This window comes from Hippocampus bargibanti, linkage group LG01 (assembly GCF_051943395.1).
Source record: "Hippocampus bargibanti isolate YZ-2025 linkage group LG01, ASM5194339v1, whole genome shotgun sequence".
In the NCBI taxonomy this organism is placed as follows: domain Eukaryota; kingdom Metazoa; phylum Chordata; class Actinopteri; order Syngnathiformes; family Syngnathidae; genus Hippocampus; species Hippocampus bargibanti.
Genome location: NC_142734.1, coordinates 34,961,112 through 34,979,204, shown reverse-complemented (window position 1 = coordinate 34,979,204; position 18,093 = coordinate 34,961,112). Strand labels below are relative to the sequence as shown.

General features: G+C 40.7%; 1 protein-coding gene across 4 annotated transcripts in view; it reads left to right on the top strand.

Moving 5' to 3' along the window:
* Nucleotides 1–18,093, top strand: part of agrn (agrin) — a 247,953-nt gene that overhangs the window by 142,045 nt on the left and 87,815 nt on the right. For all 4 annotated transcript variants that reach the window (XM_089013232.1, XM_089013247.1, XM_089013225.1 and 1 more), the window contains 3 exons: nucleotides 3,626–3,850; nucleotides 8,271–8,495; nucleotides 10,333–10,539. In XM_089013232.1, coding sequence (XP_088869358.1) covers nucleotides 3,626–3,850; nucleotides 8,271–8,495; nucleotides 10,333–10,539 — 657 coding nt within the window. The remainder of the gene's footprint in view (nucleotides 1–3,625; nucleotides 3,851–8,270; nucleotides 8,496–10,332; nucleotides 10,540–18,093) is intronic.

Below are 18,093 nucleotides of genomic sequence, written 5' to 3'. Positions count from 1 at the left end.
AGGACCTCTCTGAAACTTTAACAGATGCATATATAGACCCTCTAGAAGCCCGTAAAATGAAAAACCAGCAAAAAATGTCCTCACTACGTATGGTATAAAATGGTCCTCACAAGTGGCGGTCCTCGCAAGATTGACTAATCTCACAAGATTAGTCATACAAACACATGTACACACACATATACACACACACGCACACACATAGACACACAGGCTGTTGTTGATTACATGTCAGCAGGGAGCCAACGATCACCAGCATGTGTCTGACAACTTCCTTTCCCTTAATGAAGCATTCATCAACTTTTCAGTGGCAAACAGTGGTTGAGAGAGCAGAGCTGATCCCCACCCAAATACTCCAACCCGCCTTCCTCCTGGCTGCCTGAGTTTTCAATGAGATGGGAGAGGATCACAGTAATCGCTTCCTATATTCCAAAGCTCCTCTGCCCCACTTTTTGAAGAAGACATTATCCACCTTTCCTTGCTCTTGATTCTTTTCAGTTGTCATCAGTCATCTCGGAACTCAGTATCGTAAGGTATCACCGCTTTGAAGAGCTTTGAAGTGTATTTTCCTCACCTCAAAAACTACTTTGGATCAAAACATGTTCAAACTTGCCAGAAAGTAGCACTGATGTATGATGCCTTAATATAATCTCTATGGTGGGTCACAATCCGTTTCAGAACTCTGCTCCTGTGTTCATATTTCAAAACAACTTCCTGACCATCTTCAGACAACTCCATCAAAAATTAATGACACACCATCGTAACAGCGTACAAAGTATGAAAATATGATTACGGTATTGTTTTAAAAATTCAAAGATTTAAAATGCGAACTGTCATACCAGTAGAATTAAGCTACAATATTGTGTGGTGTATAAGGCGCACCTGAGTATAAGGCGTACCTCCAATGAATAGTGTATTTTCAAACCCTTTCCATATATAAGGCGCACCGGAGTATACGACTCACCTTCAATGAATGAAATCATTTCCACATATAATATATATATATATTTACAAATATAACATAAATACAGTAAAGTCTCGTTATATCGATATCTGTGGTATTTTCAAAACAATAATAAACATAATTCATGACAAAAGTAACCTCCTATCTGGTCGCAACACTCTCTGGTCACATTTCAACATGCAACATCAACATAAGATACATTGTACATAAAAAGTGTATGAAAAATATGAGTCATCTTTGCCGCATATTAAGAAGAGCGGCCTTGTAAGTTTCAACTTTCAGATCAAAAAATGCATGTAATCGTCCTGACTTTTCAAATGCTGCGTTGCCACAATGGTGCTAAAATGTCATCGCTCTGCATCGTTATCTTATCCGTCTATCTGTCAGCTTCCTTATCTTCAGTTTTGTCATTATCGTCGCCGTTTAAAACACGCTTGGATTTTCTCCAGCGATAGCTATCTGATAGATATCTTTAATTGACGGTGAGAATCATCTCATTTTGCTCCATCCAAATGCTCCCTCAATTTCATCCCTCTATACTTTCTTCCATTAGCTTGTGATTTGTGTTTCAATATATTTAATTCCTTTATTGCCAAGTATATATATATATATATATATATAGGTGGGTGTGGGTGGGTTTGATGGATTGGATGGATATATTGTTTATGCTATACAGTACATATTGTGTATGCTGTGCATGTGTGTGTCTGTAAAAAAGTACAAAAAAAGTTTCCCAAGGTGTTCATTAGCAAGTCTTAATGGTCTGTAAACCTCAGAAGGACTTTGACTGGAAAATAAAATAAAAGGGAAGGAAAATGTGTTTTGAGTGAGCGAGAAGGAGTGGAGATATGCTTTGATTAAGAGCAGTCTTCATAGCTGCTCTTTCTTCTTACATATCCATAAAGTATATCTGCCCACATCTCTGGCGCTTATTAAAAAGACAGTGGTGTCATTTCACCCTGAAAGCAAGAAGAGGATCATGTTGTCAAAAAGAAGCTCCCCCACACTTTTTTTTCTTTTTAAGCGAGATGGTCAAGACTACTCATCCTTCCTCATTTTATGGACGCGGGGGGGGGGGATTTATATGCATAACAGCAAAGCATGTTGGGTGTTTCATCTGATTTCAATATAGAATACAGTGATGCCTCTACATATAAAATGAATTGGTCCTGGATGACATCTCTTAACTCATTAACTGCCAGACATGTACAAAAAATGTGTCCACTCCAGTGCCAGGGTTTTTGTCATTGTCACATTAATTCCAGGACCCACAAAATATTGAGTTTGACGTCATATTTTCAATTCTTGAATAAATCCGTATATGGCATCGATGAAAAGGTTTTTTCCGCCGTTATCTGTACTTCTTTGAAGGTGTCGGACGTTTCGCTTTTATCCAAGATGCTTCTTCAGCGAACTAAAGTCTTACTGGTAGTTTCGCCCCTATTTATATCCCTAATGTCCAGACGTGGCGGTGCCAGAATCTGCTATGATTGATCTCTGCTCTCAGGTTGGGGGGAGCAGAGGATTACTCCCTGCGGCTCCACTGATTGCCACTATTGTCCTGACTGATTGTCCTATTTGCCCTGGTATCACCTCATCAGCATAACTAATCCTATGTTGCCTAAGCAGTCTGTTGTACGAGCGATCCAAATTGAACCTGACACCACCATATCGGTTTAGTGAAGAATTTAGCTGTTTCATGAAATAGCTTCGTTTACTCCCCTTTCAAACCATCTATGTTCTTTCGCTAAGATTTTAACCTCGTTGTTGTCAAATGAGTGGTTACTAGCTTTTAGGTGCATATGTACTGCCGATTGAGGCCCACTAGTATTATCCCTGCGATGTTGATAGTCTTTTTTTGAGAATTTTTTTAGTCTCCCCAATGTATGTGGCAGTTAATGAGTTAACTAGAAAATGTTGTAGTTAGAGACCAGTAGATCCAGCTATATTTGTTACAAACTGGAGCGATTCACTAGCTAGAGTTAAACACATTTTGTGAGATTTTGCAAATGGGAGCGCTTTCCATCATGACAACTTTCTCTTAATACGAGTGCATGCAGTGAAATGTGCCGTTCATAAATATTCATTCATCTGCGGGATGCCGATTTTCTTTTTGTTACCTTTTGTGGAACTTCTGAGCACATCGAACAGCCCCTATTAGCGGCAGAAAGCATCGGCAGAATGAAAAGTTGCACCAGTCAATCACTCGGCGACAAGTGGCACACTGTTTAATTAGGCTGAAAGCAAAGTCCTCTGGGAGAATACCTTTCTCATTTTTCTCTTCTCGCTCTTGGACTCATTTGTGGCAAGGTAAATATTCAATGGGTCCCGTCTTGGCCAGAGCGATTAAAGCTCGCCGGAGAATGGCAGAAAAGCATGTTTGGAATTCAAAGCTTTAAATCAGAACACAGAGCCGCGACAGTCCGTCCCCTCCGAGGGATGTCAAGTGCTTCTTGACATTTTGAATGGCTGCAACGGGCCTTTCCAACGCGCACAAGCCGCCACTTAAATACACTTGGACTCCATGCTATGAAATAGTCCATTGTGACGCTAAGAGCGAGTGGCCTCAAGTACAATTGTTTGTCAGCGGTGCGAGTGGCAATCACTCTCTTTTGGACTCACTGTTCTTTTTCTCCCCCTCCTAATGCTTTTCCCTACCTTCAGTTCTCAAAGACCCTTGCACTGAGGTGACCTGCAGCTACGGCAGCACCTGTGTCCAGTCCACTGACGGCTTGTCGGCGAAATGCATGTGCCCGCTGGGCTGTGAGGGCAGACTGGAGCAGACGGTGTGTGGCAGCGATGGAAAGGACTACCGCAACGAGTGTGAGCTGCATCAGTATGCCTGCAAGCACCACAAGAACATCAGAGTTCAACATCAAGGTCGATGCGGTAAGATTTGGGGATTTGGGATTTTTGTCACATTCCATACCCTCCTGTGGATCTTTCAAACTGTTTTTATATGACCAAAGACCAAGACCAAGACTTTTATTTATTTTAGTTAAATATATATTCTTCCAAAAAATATACATTCTTCCAAGACTTTTATTTATTTTAGTTACAGATGCTCCCCAACTCACGAACGAGATATATTCCGGATGGTCGTTCGTAAGGTGAATTTGTTCGTTAGTTGCTTCAATGCTATATTTTGGATGGAATGTATGTTGAAAGGACAACCGACGTCTCCCGACAAGTGTCCACAATTTGTAAAATGGCTTCAAATGACTTCTATTTTACGTTTTAAGACTCGTGCTGAATATTCCGGAAGTCTTGTTTTTGAGTTGGTGACGAGTCCGTACGTGACGTCACTGAAGGAACGCCCCTGACCGAAAAAAGGACACATTGTAGCAGTCCTTCCATCACGTCAATATATTTTGCTGTACTTGTTTGGTCTGAAAACGTCAAGTTGCACCAAAAAGAGCCAGAAGAGGGCGAACAAGCTCCATGTAAGGAATTTATCAGCCTGTGGAAACGGGCTGATTAATTCCTAACACGGAGCTTCGTCGCCATTTTCTGCCTCTTTTTTGGTGATACATTTCCCCCCAATGTTGCCTCAAAATGGCACGGAATGAATTCTTTAATCGATTGCAAACATGTATGCTTTCCTCTTCAGAACTATTTGAATCATATTCATAACTGGATGTGTAACAAGAAAGCATATTCTCCGAATCTGAAGCCATTGTTTTGATTCTCCAGCAATGCACGACATCTTGGCGTGACGTCACGAACTGGGGGCGGGACTTTCTGAAAATGCCCAATTCGCAGCTCAATTGTTTGCAGATTTTGGACACTTTAAGTCATTTTTATTTTAGATGCTATAAACTTTTTTTTCGTGAGCTAAAGCGTTCGTAAACCAAGGTATCACTGTATAAATAGATACGTTTTGCAAATGTAAGGCACACCACATTATAAGGCACTCCATACAGTAGAGGCTGGGGTTACGCACCACTTCTTATACAGGGGAAATGCTAAAAGTAGTAATCCATAAAAGACCATAAAAGAAATGGTCCAACTCCTCAAAATTTCTGCCTCTTGTTTGTTTGTTTTTTTTCCTCACACGAGCAATCCTGTAGTGTGAACTGTTCCTCTAAGTAGCACTTGTCAAATTTGCACGGCCCAGCTTCCCCCGCCCCCCACTTGTTTTCATCTTGAAGTGGTTGTTTACTCCCAAGGCAATCTTTTTTTTTCCCCCGGTTTGTTGTGGAAAGCCAGATGGAAAGAGAGCATGGTAGTTTCTCGCTCAGAGACAGAGCCTAGTGTTGGGCAAAGGGAGATGGATATGCAGGTCTGCAGACAGAAGGTTGGCTGCATAAATCCAACCCGAGTCGGCCCACAGGGAGTGGTGCTTCCCCCGATTTATCCGCGCTGCTAGTTTCTGCAGCATGCAGGCCATTCTTTTTGTAATTACCCTCTTTGCTCGGCTGAAGGAGAGCGGGAAACCTGGAAGCTGTTCTTCTCACATAATGGGAGGTAATGGTGTTGCTCTCAAGTAATGGCCTGGCTGGCAGTGAGGCGCTGCGTTATGCAGAGGCACCACCGCGAATGAGATAAAAGACCTGTTTTGTTGTCTTCACAAGCCTCGGCATTGTCATGGTTGAAAACAGTCTTCTGACTCTAACAAGACAGACCCCGCTGTCATTCTTGCTTGTCAACGATACTAGTGCAGCGTGTTCTACCGGAAACAAATTCCTTGTGTGTCCTACATACTTGGCAATAAAGATGATTCTGATTCTGATTCTGATTCTGATTCTGATTCATATTGCTGCCAAAAATCACATGGGAACCACTTATCGGTTGCTGTCCATTCTGCACATTTATGCGAGAGTGGTGTATGATAAACCATCAATCGCTTGTTGAATATATACGTACATACATACATGCATGCATTCATATATATATATATATATATATATATACAGTAAAGTCTCGTTATATCGATATTCAAGGGAGTCCGAAAAAATATCGATATAACCGGGACTATCGATATATCCGATATCGATATAACGAGACTTTACTGTATATATGGATAAACAAACCTTGTGGTGGGATTTATTCCATATAAAATGTATTGAAAATGTGTATTCACATAATCAGAATTGACAGTGAACTGACTTCACCGTTGAATTGACTGTTCATTATCTTTAACGATTCTTCAGTTTTTTTCTCTCAATAACAGACACAACACATTTGTACCCTTTCTTGCAAAAATAATGAGAATTTATCCCATAATTTTTTTTTTCTCAAGTGCTTTATGAGTTTTTATGCACCTATCAGGGAAGATAATTTTCCGCCAATCGGCGGATTTCCGACTTTTTCCCGACCAAAATGACCAGATAAAACAAAATATTCGCCTTTGTGGAGAGAACAGGTTCTAATGTGATAGATTCTAATTTCCAATGAAACTATATCATCGATGAAACAGGCAAATGTCAGTGGGACGATGACAAAGCAGAAGAAAGCAAGCGTGCAAGCTAATGAGCAGTGTGCAAGCTAGCTAGCAGTAACCTTGCGTATGCACCCGGCAGGTTGACTTTCATTCCGATCGTTTGAACTTCAAGCTAGCTACACCTTTTGCATACATTGTGGTCTACACATACAAAATACAATAATATTAAACAATCTCATTTGGGGAAGAAAAAAATTATTGTAAAAATAATTCCAAAAACGAAAACGAAAGCACCTGATGTTTATTTTCAAAGCAATAATCTCTTGAAAAATATGGGATGACGTATCTTCGTTGTTCATGTCGGAGAGTACCGCCATGTCACGAGTGCAGCAATTCGGAGGCTGCAGTGCTATTGATTGTTTTTATTTTATTTTTTGGGGGGGCGGCGGGGCTTTGAAAGGACACTTTGAATTGCATTGTTTTTCTTCAAATATCAACCACCATTGACAGTGCAATGCAGCATTTCAGGCCGTTTTTGTGGATCATAACGCTGTCATCTGTACAATTTCTTTATTTTTCAAACACAGTAAATTACCCCGATAGGGGTTGCTTATCGTCGTTACTTTCACTCTCGTGTGCGTGTGGCTTTCCTGGGTTATACAACCGAGTGAACTCGATATATCTTGTGCGAAGCACGGCTGCGTTCTAATGTCACACGGCAACATAAATCCTTTGTCTCGGCTCATTGTAAAAATGTGTCGAGCAGGATAAAGCCCGGAGTCTTGTTTCGATGCGCAACAACGTCCTTTTGCTCATCCACAAACCAATCCCATTATGATCCGGGGCTGATAAGGCCAAACAGGATGGCCTGCAACGAAAGAGCAGCAATGGGGAGTGAATCAAACTGACTGACTCTTTATCTTATTCTTTATCGCTTTTCTGATCAAGAACTCACTCGGAGGTGTTCTCGGTTGCTAGGCTAAAGATAATGTAAAATTTAGTTTTGCGTAGAGCAGCGGTCATGAACGTGTTTTGTTCCGCGCTCCACTTTCTTCGACTGACCTCCACCTTTCTCCTCTCACAGTCATCTTGGTGTTACAGTTGGTAGATTAAAGTTACTGATCATCATCACCATAAAATCATAAAATTGCCATGTTGAAGACTCGGATGACCCATTGTGATTTGTTTAAAACTTGATTTTTTTTCATTGCCACTCTCTTTTAGATGATTTAACTGAAATACTAAATAACTAGACCCTTTTTTTAATGCTACATGCCTCCAGTCGTTATTACACACATTAACTCATTCACTGCCAGACGATGTGCAAAAATGTGTGCATTCCAGTGCCAGGGTTTTTGTCATTTTTCACTCAAATTGCAGGACCCACACAATATTAACTTTTAAGACTACATAAACATTCAAGTCAAGGTAAAAATAGAAACAAAAAGTTAATTTACTAGTTATATGGGTCTGGAGTTATCTGAGCTTGAAATGGGGGCAGCTGTACTAAAGGTCAATGCTACCCCATTGTGGGAGGGGAAACCATCGGCAGTGGTCTGACTAGCACTTTATCATCACCGCCTCTGCACGAAAAAAAAAAAACGAACCAGAATAAACTCGGTAATGGCAGTGAATGAGTTAAGATCATGTATTCAGGGTTCCTTCATTAGACCCAATGGACATACCATACCAATTTCAGAAGGATGAAGTTATATGATGATCATGACATTAACAGCTGACAATATAAAATAAAATGTTCATTAAAACATGATATCAATTATGTGATTATATATTCATGGTTGTACCAGGTAACAGCATTTTTTCCCTCATCTTTGTGGAATGTGCAATATTTGACATGTACTTTAGCGCATGTGCTTCTTCTCGCTATGTTGCAGCGTTTAATTAACATGTGTGTTGTCTCCACAGACCCCTGTAAAGACAGTGAAAACAGTTTCAACACAATGTGCCGGGTCGAGGCTATCACCCGCCAGCCGCTCGTCTTCGGCTTGCCCGAGTCATGCCCCCCAGCTAGCGAGCCGTTGTGTGCCAGTGATGGAGAAACCTACACTAGCGAGTGCGCCATGATAGCAACGGGCCTGCAGAAAGGCGTCAAACTCAGGAAGATACACGTGGGACGATGCAGGGCGCGGGGTAAGTTCCAACTTCACCTTCCACACGTTTTCTTCATCCAATCCAATGTCATGTGCACAGACATTCACAGCTCCATCCATCCATCATCCATTTTCTGATACGCTTCATCCTCAAGGGTCACGGAGGGTACTGAAGCCTATCCCGGCTGTTTTTGGGCAGTAGGCGCGGTACACTGAACTAATTGCCAGCCGATTGCAGGACATACAGTACTAAAAACCATTTGCACTTGGTTTAGAGCAGTCATTCCTAAACTGGGTTCGATCGAACCCGAGGGGTTCGGTGAGTCGGTCTCAGGGGTTTGGTGGATCCTCCAACGCAGAGGTCAACCTCTCAGTCTCGTCTGCAGTCAGTGTGCACAGTCATTGACAGAAGGGTTTGGTGAATGAGCATATGGAGCTGGTGTGGTTCTGTGCCTCCTACAAGATTAAGAACCACTGGTTTAGAGTGTACAATAAACCTGTAATGAATGCTTTTGGAACGTGGGAGGAAACCGGAGTACCTGGCGAACATGGGGAGAATATGAAAACTCCGCACAGGAAGACTGTAGCTGGAATTGAACCCGGTACCTCTGCACTGTGAGGTCATTCCGCTAACCACCTGACTACTGGGCCACCATTCACAGCAGTGTGATGAGGTGGTGCGAAGACCTCACCCCAATCGAACCCCTCTCAGCTGTATAGAGATGAATGATTCTAAGGTCTTTGGGTCACTAGCATCCTAACCGTAGTCTTCTCCAGCCTGATAAGTGCCTTCAGGCTGACAATCTGTGTGAGTGGGACAAGAGGAGGAAACCGTCGTGAAGAAATTACTGTCAATTGGTACCGTTTGCCAGAAGAAGACCAGTTAACTCGCTGTGTTTTAATCAGAGAACACAGCGAGTAAAGAACAGCAATGTCGATTCAGGGCAGCCGAGTGGGCAGATTGTAATGTGTCGATCATCAAGAACAGACAAAGAAATTCTGTCTCAAGTGTTAAGAAGCACAGAACACTGAAACATTCAATCCCAGATAACATGGAAATATTACGGAAAGCGTAATATGCTAGTAGCATGCTGTTTGTTTGGTTTTTCATTGAAAAGTTATTTGGTGTTCATACAATCAAAAACAAAAGTTCCATGTCATAATTGTGTGTGCTGACTTATGCCTTTCTTTCACCCCTTTTTGTTTGGCACATTTCAAATGAACGAACAATTCAATTTGAAAAACCAATCCATGAAATCATATCCATTAGGAAATTACAAGTTGGTAACTAATCAGAATGGCCATTTCGACATGCTCTTGCACATCCTCGGAGCACTCTCACTCAGATTGAGGAGCAATGTCATTAAGTGTGGCAAGACATGCTTTTAAAGAAAGTGGGGAGAGGAATTGGATTGCTGTACAAATTTGATCCAGCGATCAGCAATGAAATAATGTTGAGGCCTTGCGAGCGCTGCGAGAACATAGGCCTCAAATTGGATTTTCTCACTTTGCCGCTAAACTTGCCATTTGACGCAACCAGTTCACCTTTTTCTTCATTTTTCAGAAGAATTTCTGCTCAGTAGAAGTCATTTGAAGTGATTTTACAAATTATGGACACAACGGAGGCGTCGGTTTTCTAATATAAATAAATACATAAATAAATAAATAAATAATAAATAAATAAATGAATGAAACCATATTTTGAGTTCGTATCTAATGTTAGAAAAAATAAACATCTCTGCGGGTTTTGAATAAAACGTATATGCACAATACATCTCGGCTGTGCAGCCATCACCATTGCTCGCCGCATAACCAGTCTGCATTTAGTCAGATTCATGACTTTGGCCTATGGGTTTATTTGTGTTTCCCTGTTGCAGAGGAATGTAAGGAGGAATGCCACTTCAACGCCGTGTGTCAAGTCGAGCAGCTGAATACTCGCTGCTCGTGCGATCCCATCGAGTGCGACGGGACCTACAGGCCCGTCTGCGGCAAAGACGGCCGCACGTACACCAACGACTGCATGCGCCGCAAGGCCGAGTGCCTGGGCAAAATCCTCATCCCCATCAAGCATGCCGGGCCCTGTGGTGAGTGAACCGAAGGGAGGAAGACGAGGGGTCTTTTTATCTTCTCCCCACCTTCCCTCCTTCTGTTTTCCTCTTTTAACGTCGTCAAGTCAAAAATGTCTGAAATGGTTCAATGATGCTCTTTGAATGGGAAGGGGCCACTCCAGCCTGTGCCTTCACCTCACCTTTTCATCCTCAAAGCTCATCCCTCCATTTCCAATGACACCCGCATGTTTCGTTCGTCCACCTCTGCCTCAATCTGTTTTTGTCTCCTTGTCTTGCGTGTTGTCTTAAAAAAAAGCTGTTCTTTCTTGTTTCAGTGCCTCAGTCAGTCTTGTCTGTCTGTCCGTCTTTGTCCATGTTGGCTGTGTCTTCCTGGCTGTCTGGCGACAGGTGGAAAGTGGGGTCACTCAATGGGCGACCTCATCAGAAGGATGCTGGGTGGGGGTGAAACCTTCCGCTTTGCGCCGAGCGGATCCAACAGGAGGGGTCTTGTACCGCTGCTCTTCTTCTAGTCTCTTTGTTTCACTCTTACTGCACTGTTATGAACCACGAGGTTGGAGAAGTCTGCCTACTTTTTTTTCTGTTAAATTCCCAAAGTGACACACCCAAGTCTTTCTTTTTTGTTTGGCTTGATATCGAGCACAAAAAAATTGTCTTTCTTTCAAAATATTGATTAAAAAGCCTTGCGGCTACAGACCTTTGAATATGAAATCCCATCACAATTGTTTGATGGATAGATCCTCCTTCAACTTTAAATAAATTCATGTAAATTCCCTTTTCATTCAAAGACGACACAACACAGTGCAACAAAGGATTTAACAAAACTGAGTTTAGCTGTTGATAAAATGTCAAAAGGAGTTATCAGCTGAGGAACTAAATGAGAGGATTTTTTAAACATACAGTAAAGTCTCGTTATATCGATATCGGATATATCGATAGTCCCGGTTATATCGATACTATTTCTATGCACGCACGGAGAAAATTACATGCAAACAGGGTTGGATATATCGATAGTCCTGGTTATATCGATATTTTTTCGGACTCCCTTGAATATCGATATAACGAGACTTTACTGTATTTGTCATTTTCTCAAATATTTTGAATTACACAGTTTAGTTCGGTACGCCGCTCTGAAAAATTATACAATTTGTCATTCCATGCACCGTGCAACCTGATCACACGATAAGCTGTCCACAGATAAACAGAACTTGTACTTTATTGACCTCAAACAATGGTTTGAAATATAAAAATGACTAATATTCATGTTAACAATGTCAGCACAACACAGCAATGGCATTTTTTTCAGACATATATTTAATTTGGCATTCAATTAAAGGGACAACCATGATATAAATTCACTTTACAGTAGTTTGCTGTGTAATCTGGGAAAGCCACTTATCACAAAAGCAATATTTTTTTTTTACTGTATAATTTTCTCAATCTTGGTTACTTCCATAATGAGTTTCTTTTCGATGACTTTATTTAAAGGACAACTGACACCATTTTTTTGTTTCCTATTTTTTCCAACTCTTTAGACTTGACTGTACTTTAATTTTGTCTTTAGACCATAACCAAATACCAAACCAGGTGACGTCCTTCATTACAATGACTTGCCTGCCTGTGCTTAGTATTAATGAAACATTTGACAGTGCCAACACTGATGTGTTTTGTTTTGTGCCTTCTAACAACTCCACCCACATTTTTGTCTCGTTATTCGACTTCCTTCACAATATCTCTTCTTCCCAAACGCATCATACAGCCAGTTTGTGTGTGTGTGTGTGTGTGTGTGTGTGTGTGTGCGTGTGTGTGTGTGTGTGTGTGTGTGTGTGTGTGTGTGTGTGTGTGTGTCTGTGTGTCTGTGCGCACACTCTTAATACATTCTTATTGAAATTTGCATATTATTCAAACAGTACAGCACAAACGTCAAAGCTTGATTCCGTTTTTTAATTAAACATCAAAGGAGAAAAACGGAGCAGCCCTCCGAGACAGTTAGCTTAGTCACGCCGGTGGTTTGCACAGTTTCTCACAAGATACACTTGCACTATTTGATTCATTTTTTGTCAGTGTCTTGGTAGAACTGAAAGCGGATTAGGTTAGTCACCATCTTTAAAGGACAACCGACGTCACTTTTTTTTCCTAACTGACATCAGGAAAGCGTTTTACAGCATCTAAAATACCCAAAACATGCAGTATGATATTTTTAGTTAAATGCAAAACACCAATAAAAATGACTTAAAGTGTCGAAAAAGTACTTCAATTTGAAACCGGAAGTGACCAGTTTCAGAAGGTCTTGCCCCCTTGTTCGTGGTGTCATGGCAGGAATCTTTGTAAAATATGCTCAGTAGAAGTCATTTGTAGCCATTTTACAAATTATGGACACAGCTTGTCCGGAGATGTCGGTTGTCCTTTAAAAGAAACACTGTGGAGATTAGCAGCCTTGTAAACGACTCAAGATCCTCGTGTGCATGTGCGCTCAATCCATAACCGAAAGAGCTCCGACAACATGACATAGTGTGAGGTTTTCTCTGTGATGCTCGATTTTGGCAGTTCTGCGGCTCTGTCAGAAAATGTCAGCCTGGTGGGCAAACACAATCACTGCCTCCAGGCATCAGTTTCATGTCAAGAGGTAGCGTTTGTCTTTGTGTGTTTGATCCCTGCTTGTCAGTCAAGTATCTCAGTCAACACTTGTAAATGTTCATGAAATAATTTAATTCATAATAATGTCTGAATCCCTTGAATCATTTCGATTGTGATATTTTACCATAGGCAACACGGTGAGCAACCGGTAAGCATTTCTGCCTCTTAATACAGAGATGCAAGGTTATAATCTAGTTTGGGCCTTCCTGTGTGGAATGTGTGAACTTACTGTGTGAACTGACAGTTTTTAATTAAAGACATTAAGGTTAAAAACAGACATGTGATGAAATAGACAAAATGACGTTCAATGGAAGGGTTGCGTCAAAACCAACATCAACTACTCTAATTTTAGCAAGTGTTGATAAAATTTCATCTGTGTAAGCTCTCAGTCGTACAGGAATGGTCCTTCGATGAAAAGGTTTCTTCAGCCGTCATCTGTACTTCTTTGAAGGTGTCGGACGTTTCGCTTGTTATCCAAGAAGCTTCGTCAGCAAACTAAAGTCTTACTGGTAGTTTCGGCCCTATATATATCCCTACTGCCCAGACGTGTCCAGCGCCCACATAGTACATCCGTTTCAGTAATTTGTTCCAAGAACCACTTTGCTCCAAGTCTGAGAATATCAGCTTATTGGAAAATGTGTTCTCCAACATAGTTCAGCATTCGTAGCGACCTTCCTAACACCTCCTTCGACGTTACGATGATTCGTCTCGTTGAAACGATTATGTTCCATGTTGAGCTTTTTGCCACAGTGCAGTTCAATAATTCCCCAAGCCAAGTGCCATTGATTAAAGCGCCTCAACCTCCATTCCCGTTACTCTCATTAGAACGGGAGACATATCTATTGTGGTTAATTTATGGATAACGGATTGTAAATCTTCCCAGATGGCATCGTTAGTCATTTCCCTGCGCGGAACACAAAGATTAATTCTAGTCTGCGGTAATGCAATGATGTTTTCCCCCCTATGGTAAGATACAAACAGCTTGATTTGAAAAAGTAGACAATGATTGATTGTCACACTTATTCATGTGTTTGTGGATGTCCACTTACTAGTCTAGATATTCTCTGGGGTCCTTTATTCATTTTTTCTTTGTCCGTCAGTATATCACAATGTCAGTGTGGTCGGAAATTTTGTTCAGTTTCATTTCAACGTTCCTAGCGATGTTTCATATAGGATGACATAGCGGCTCGGTGAAACAGTGGTTAGAAGATCGACCTTACAGTGCAGAGATCATGGGTTTTACCCCTTCACGTATGGAGTTTGCGTGTATTTTGCCTTTGTAGTTTTTTTGATTGAACATTCTAAATCGTCTTATGTGTGATTAGCGCAGATGCATATTCACCTTTGTGTGGCCTACGATTAGCTGGCTTCCTGTTCAGGGTGGCCTTCGCCTACTGACCAAAGACAGCTGGGATAAGCTCCAGCACGCCCCGGGGCCTCTGTGAGGATAAAGCTAATCAGAAAATGGCTGGATGGAAGGATGTTCTACAAAGGGTTGCAGAATTTTAATTGCTCAGGAGTTTATGGATGAGTTCACATCTGTTCCTATCTTGTCTTCATCCTATGCAAAACTGGCAGACGTTTTGCCTTTTTTTAATTCCCGATAGTCTATTAATAGCTCCTCTCAATATTTTTCATCATCAGTCTGCTAATATGGAAGATGATAAGTGTGTGAATTTGGCAAGAACGATCCAGTAAGTGGGCCATGTCCCTTCAGCGTACTGGGCATTAACAATCCAAATGGCTCAGTGCGTCCCTGACGTGTCATTGTACCTGTGCGCAGTGTACTCTGCCTAATGTGCTTTTTTTGGCTCATGTCTGTAGCGCCCGGAGCTTGATGAAAGGATATTTGGGTTTGCAGCATGCCTCCGTGTGTCAAAGACATGCCTTCATTGACATTTGGAGCTGCGCTTTCTCCCGTCTGACCAATTCATTGTGAATAACTTCAAGCTGAAAATAAATAAATAAATAAATAAATAAATAAATGCAAATAAGACATTGAAAAATAAATACTTGAAAAATAAAAAATTGAAAAGTAAAAAAATTGAAAATAAATTTTGAAAAATTGAAAATTAGAAAAATAAAAATTGGAAAATAAAGAAATAAAAAAATTGAAAAATAAAAAAGGAACAATAAATAAAATGAAATATTGAAAAAATAAAACGTACATCGAAAAATAAGAACTTTTTATTAATAAAATGGAAAATTAAAAAATAAATAAAAAACATTGAAAGATTAAAACATAAATAAATACATTGAAAAATAAAACAATGGAAATATAAAAAAATAAATAAATAAAAATAAAAATTACAAACAATTAACAATTAAAAAATACCTGAATACATAAATACATAAATACATACTACTCCAGATATTAAAAATGGGCTTGAAAGTAATTAAATTTGAAATTTAAACTTGAAATGTATGACTCTTTTTACCAAGAAAAACACAACCAAGAGTATATCATGTGAAGCCCAACCGCGAGCAAGGTCAGTCATCCAACAAGGAACAAGGTAATTTGATAGTCCTTAAATCCATGGCGGGGTTAATTGGTAAACATTGAACAGGTGTGCATGCTGAAGGGAAACACCCTTCATGACAGCTGAGGCTCAAAACAAAACAGACAGACCTGACAGACTCATATTTTGGCCCACTTTTCTCAATTCTTTTGGGCATATATGTCATGACATAAAGAAATATTGCGTCATACACGAGGTATTCGTGAACTCAATCAAAGTTAAGGTATTTATATATTTTATCAAGTACTGATTTCACCCTGGTCTGCGAGTTGCATCACACACCCCGAGTCGAACCCAAATTCGATATTTTACCATTCCATTTGAAGAACCAGATTGATCCCTAAATGTACTGAAAAAATTAATTTTCATGCAAGTTTGCCCTGGAATGCTCGTGGCACATATAACGCCATAGCCTCTCGAAGATGGCCAATGTTAAATCATGATTTGTGTTTGATACGCAAGAGTAATCCCTTGAGGGTTTGACTCCCAAGTAATTCGCTGAGCTTGAGTGCAGTTTTTCCTAATCAAGTTAATTTGAGGAAGTGCGGCGTGGAAGCGGATTGACAGCAGGCAGCCTGCCAGTCCACTTAACATGATCTCCGGGCCATTCTCCGCAAGCATAAATTGTCGAGATTATTTAGGTCTGCGGGGTGCCACAAGTCACTTGAGGCTGTGATGAAATCAAGCCAAGTTACACATTTGCCAATTTGGTTTAATTGGATTGCACTTTTGCTCTTTTCTTCTGTCCACACATTGTGTCGACTCTTTGTTTGTAATGGCATGAATGACATTGATTGCTAATCTTTCTAAAAGTTCAGAAATGAAAAGAAAAACAAATCTGTTCTCTAAAGTACAGAATCAAAGATAAGAATTGCGTTTTCTTGGTCACATATAAACTGCATTGTGGTCTGAGTTGAGAAGCACCCGTGCCCCTCATAAGTATTCAACAGTCGTCGACAGACACAGCCCATAGGGTATGTCTTCTCTTTTATGTTAATAGAGCCTTTTCCTTCACTGATATCAGACATGAATGTCTTTTAATACAAAAGGGGATGAGGGATTTCAATCAAAGGTTAAAAAAAAGACAGGGTGATGCTTGGATTGTGAATACTGGCTTGCATGGTTTTGTAAGGTCTTTACCTCAGCCAGTTGGCCACCACAAGCGTCACCTGGACTGAGCTAATTCCACAGACTGCATAATCCGAACAGGAACTGATCGAATTGCACCTGAGCCCCTCAGGGTTGAGGTTGGACTCCAATTACCTATGCATGAATTGAGCGGCGCTTACCTAAATATTCCCTCAGCAATTTAACAACATGTTACGATGAGTTTAATGGGACTGCACCATCCCCACTTGCCTGGTTTGTACGTTTATCAAACTTTGTTTGCAAGAGTTGCCACTTTCCTATTATGTTGGGCTGTCATTTCCCAAGTCTTGTCTCAATGGGCCATGAGTTGTTCCGATAGTTTTACGTAAATGTGAATCGCCCATAAAAAATGACATTTTCAAAAGACTGTTAAAAACAGCTAATAGCGAACATCCTCGGATCAGTTCTTTACAAAACACCAGGCAAAAACCACTTCTGAGAAAGAACAAAAGTAAAGAGTGTTAAAGGACAACCAACGTCTCCGGACAAATTGTGTCCATATTTTGTAAAATGGCTTCAAATGACTTCTACTGAGCGTATTTTCCACCGCATATAGCTATATTTTACGTTTTAAGACTCGCGCTGAATATTCCGGAGGTCTTGTTTTTGAGTTGGTGATGAGTCTGTACGTGACGTCACTGAAGGAACACCCCTGACCGAAAAAAGGGCACATTGTAGCAGTCCTTCCATCGCGTCAATGCATTTTGCTGTACTTTGGTCTGAAAACGTCATGTAGGACCAAAAAGAGGCAGAAGAGGACGACAAAGCTCCATGTAAGGAATTAATCAGCCTGTGGAGACGGGCTGATTAATTCCTTACTCGGCTTTTTCGCCATTTTCTGCCTTTTTTGGGTGCAACATTTCCTACCCCTGATGCCTCAAAATGACACGGAATAAATTATTTAATCGATTGCAAACATGTATGCTTTCCTCTTCAGAACTATTTGAATCATATTCATAACTGGATGGGTAACAACAAAGCATCTTCTCCGAATCTGAAGCCATTGTTTTGATTCTCGAGCAAGGCAAGACGTCTTGGGGTGACGCCACGAACAAGGGGGCGGCACCTTCTGAAACTGGCCACTTCCGGTTTCAAATTGAAGTACTTTTTAGACACTTTGTCATTTTTATTGGTGTTTTGCATTTGACTAAAAATATCATGCTGAATGTTTTGTGCATTTTAGATGCTATAAAACGTTTTTCTGATGTCAGTTAGGAAACGAAAAAATGCTGTCGGTTGTCCTTTAACTTGTGTGGCGCTGCTAAGT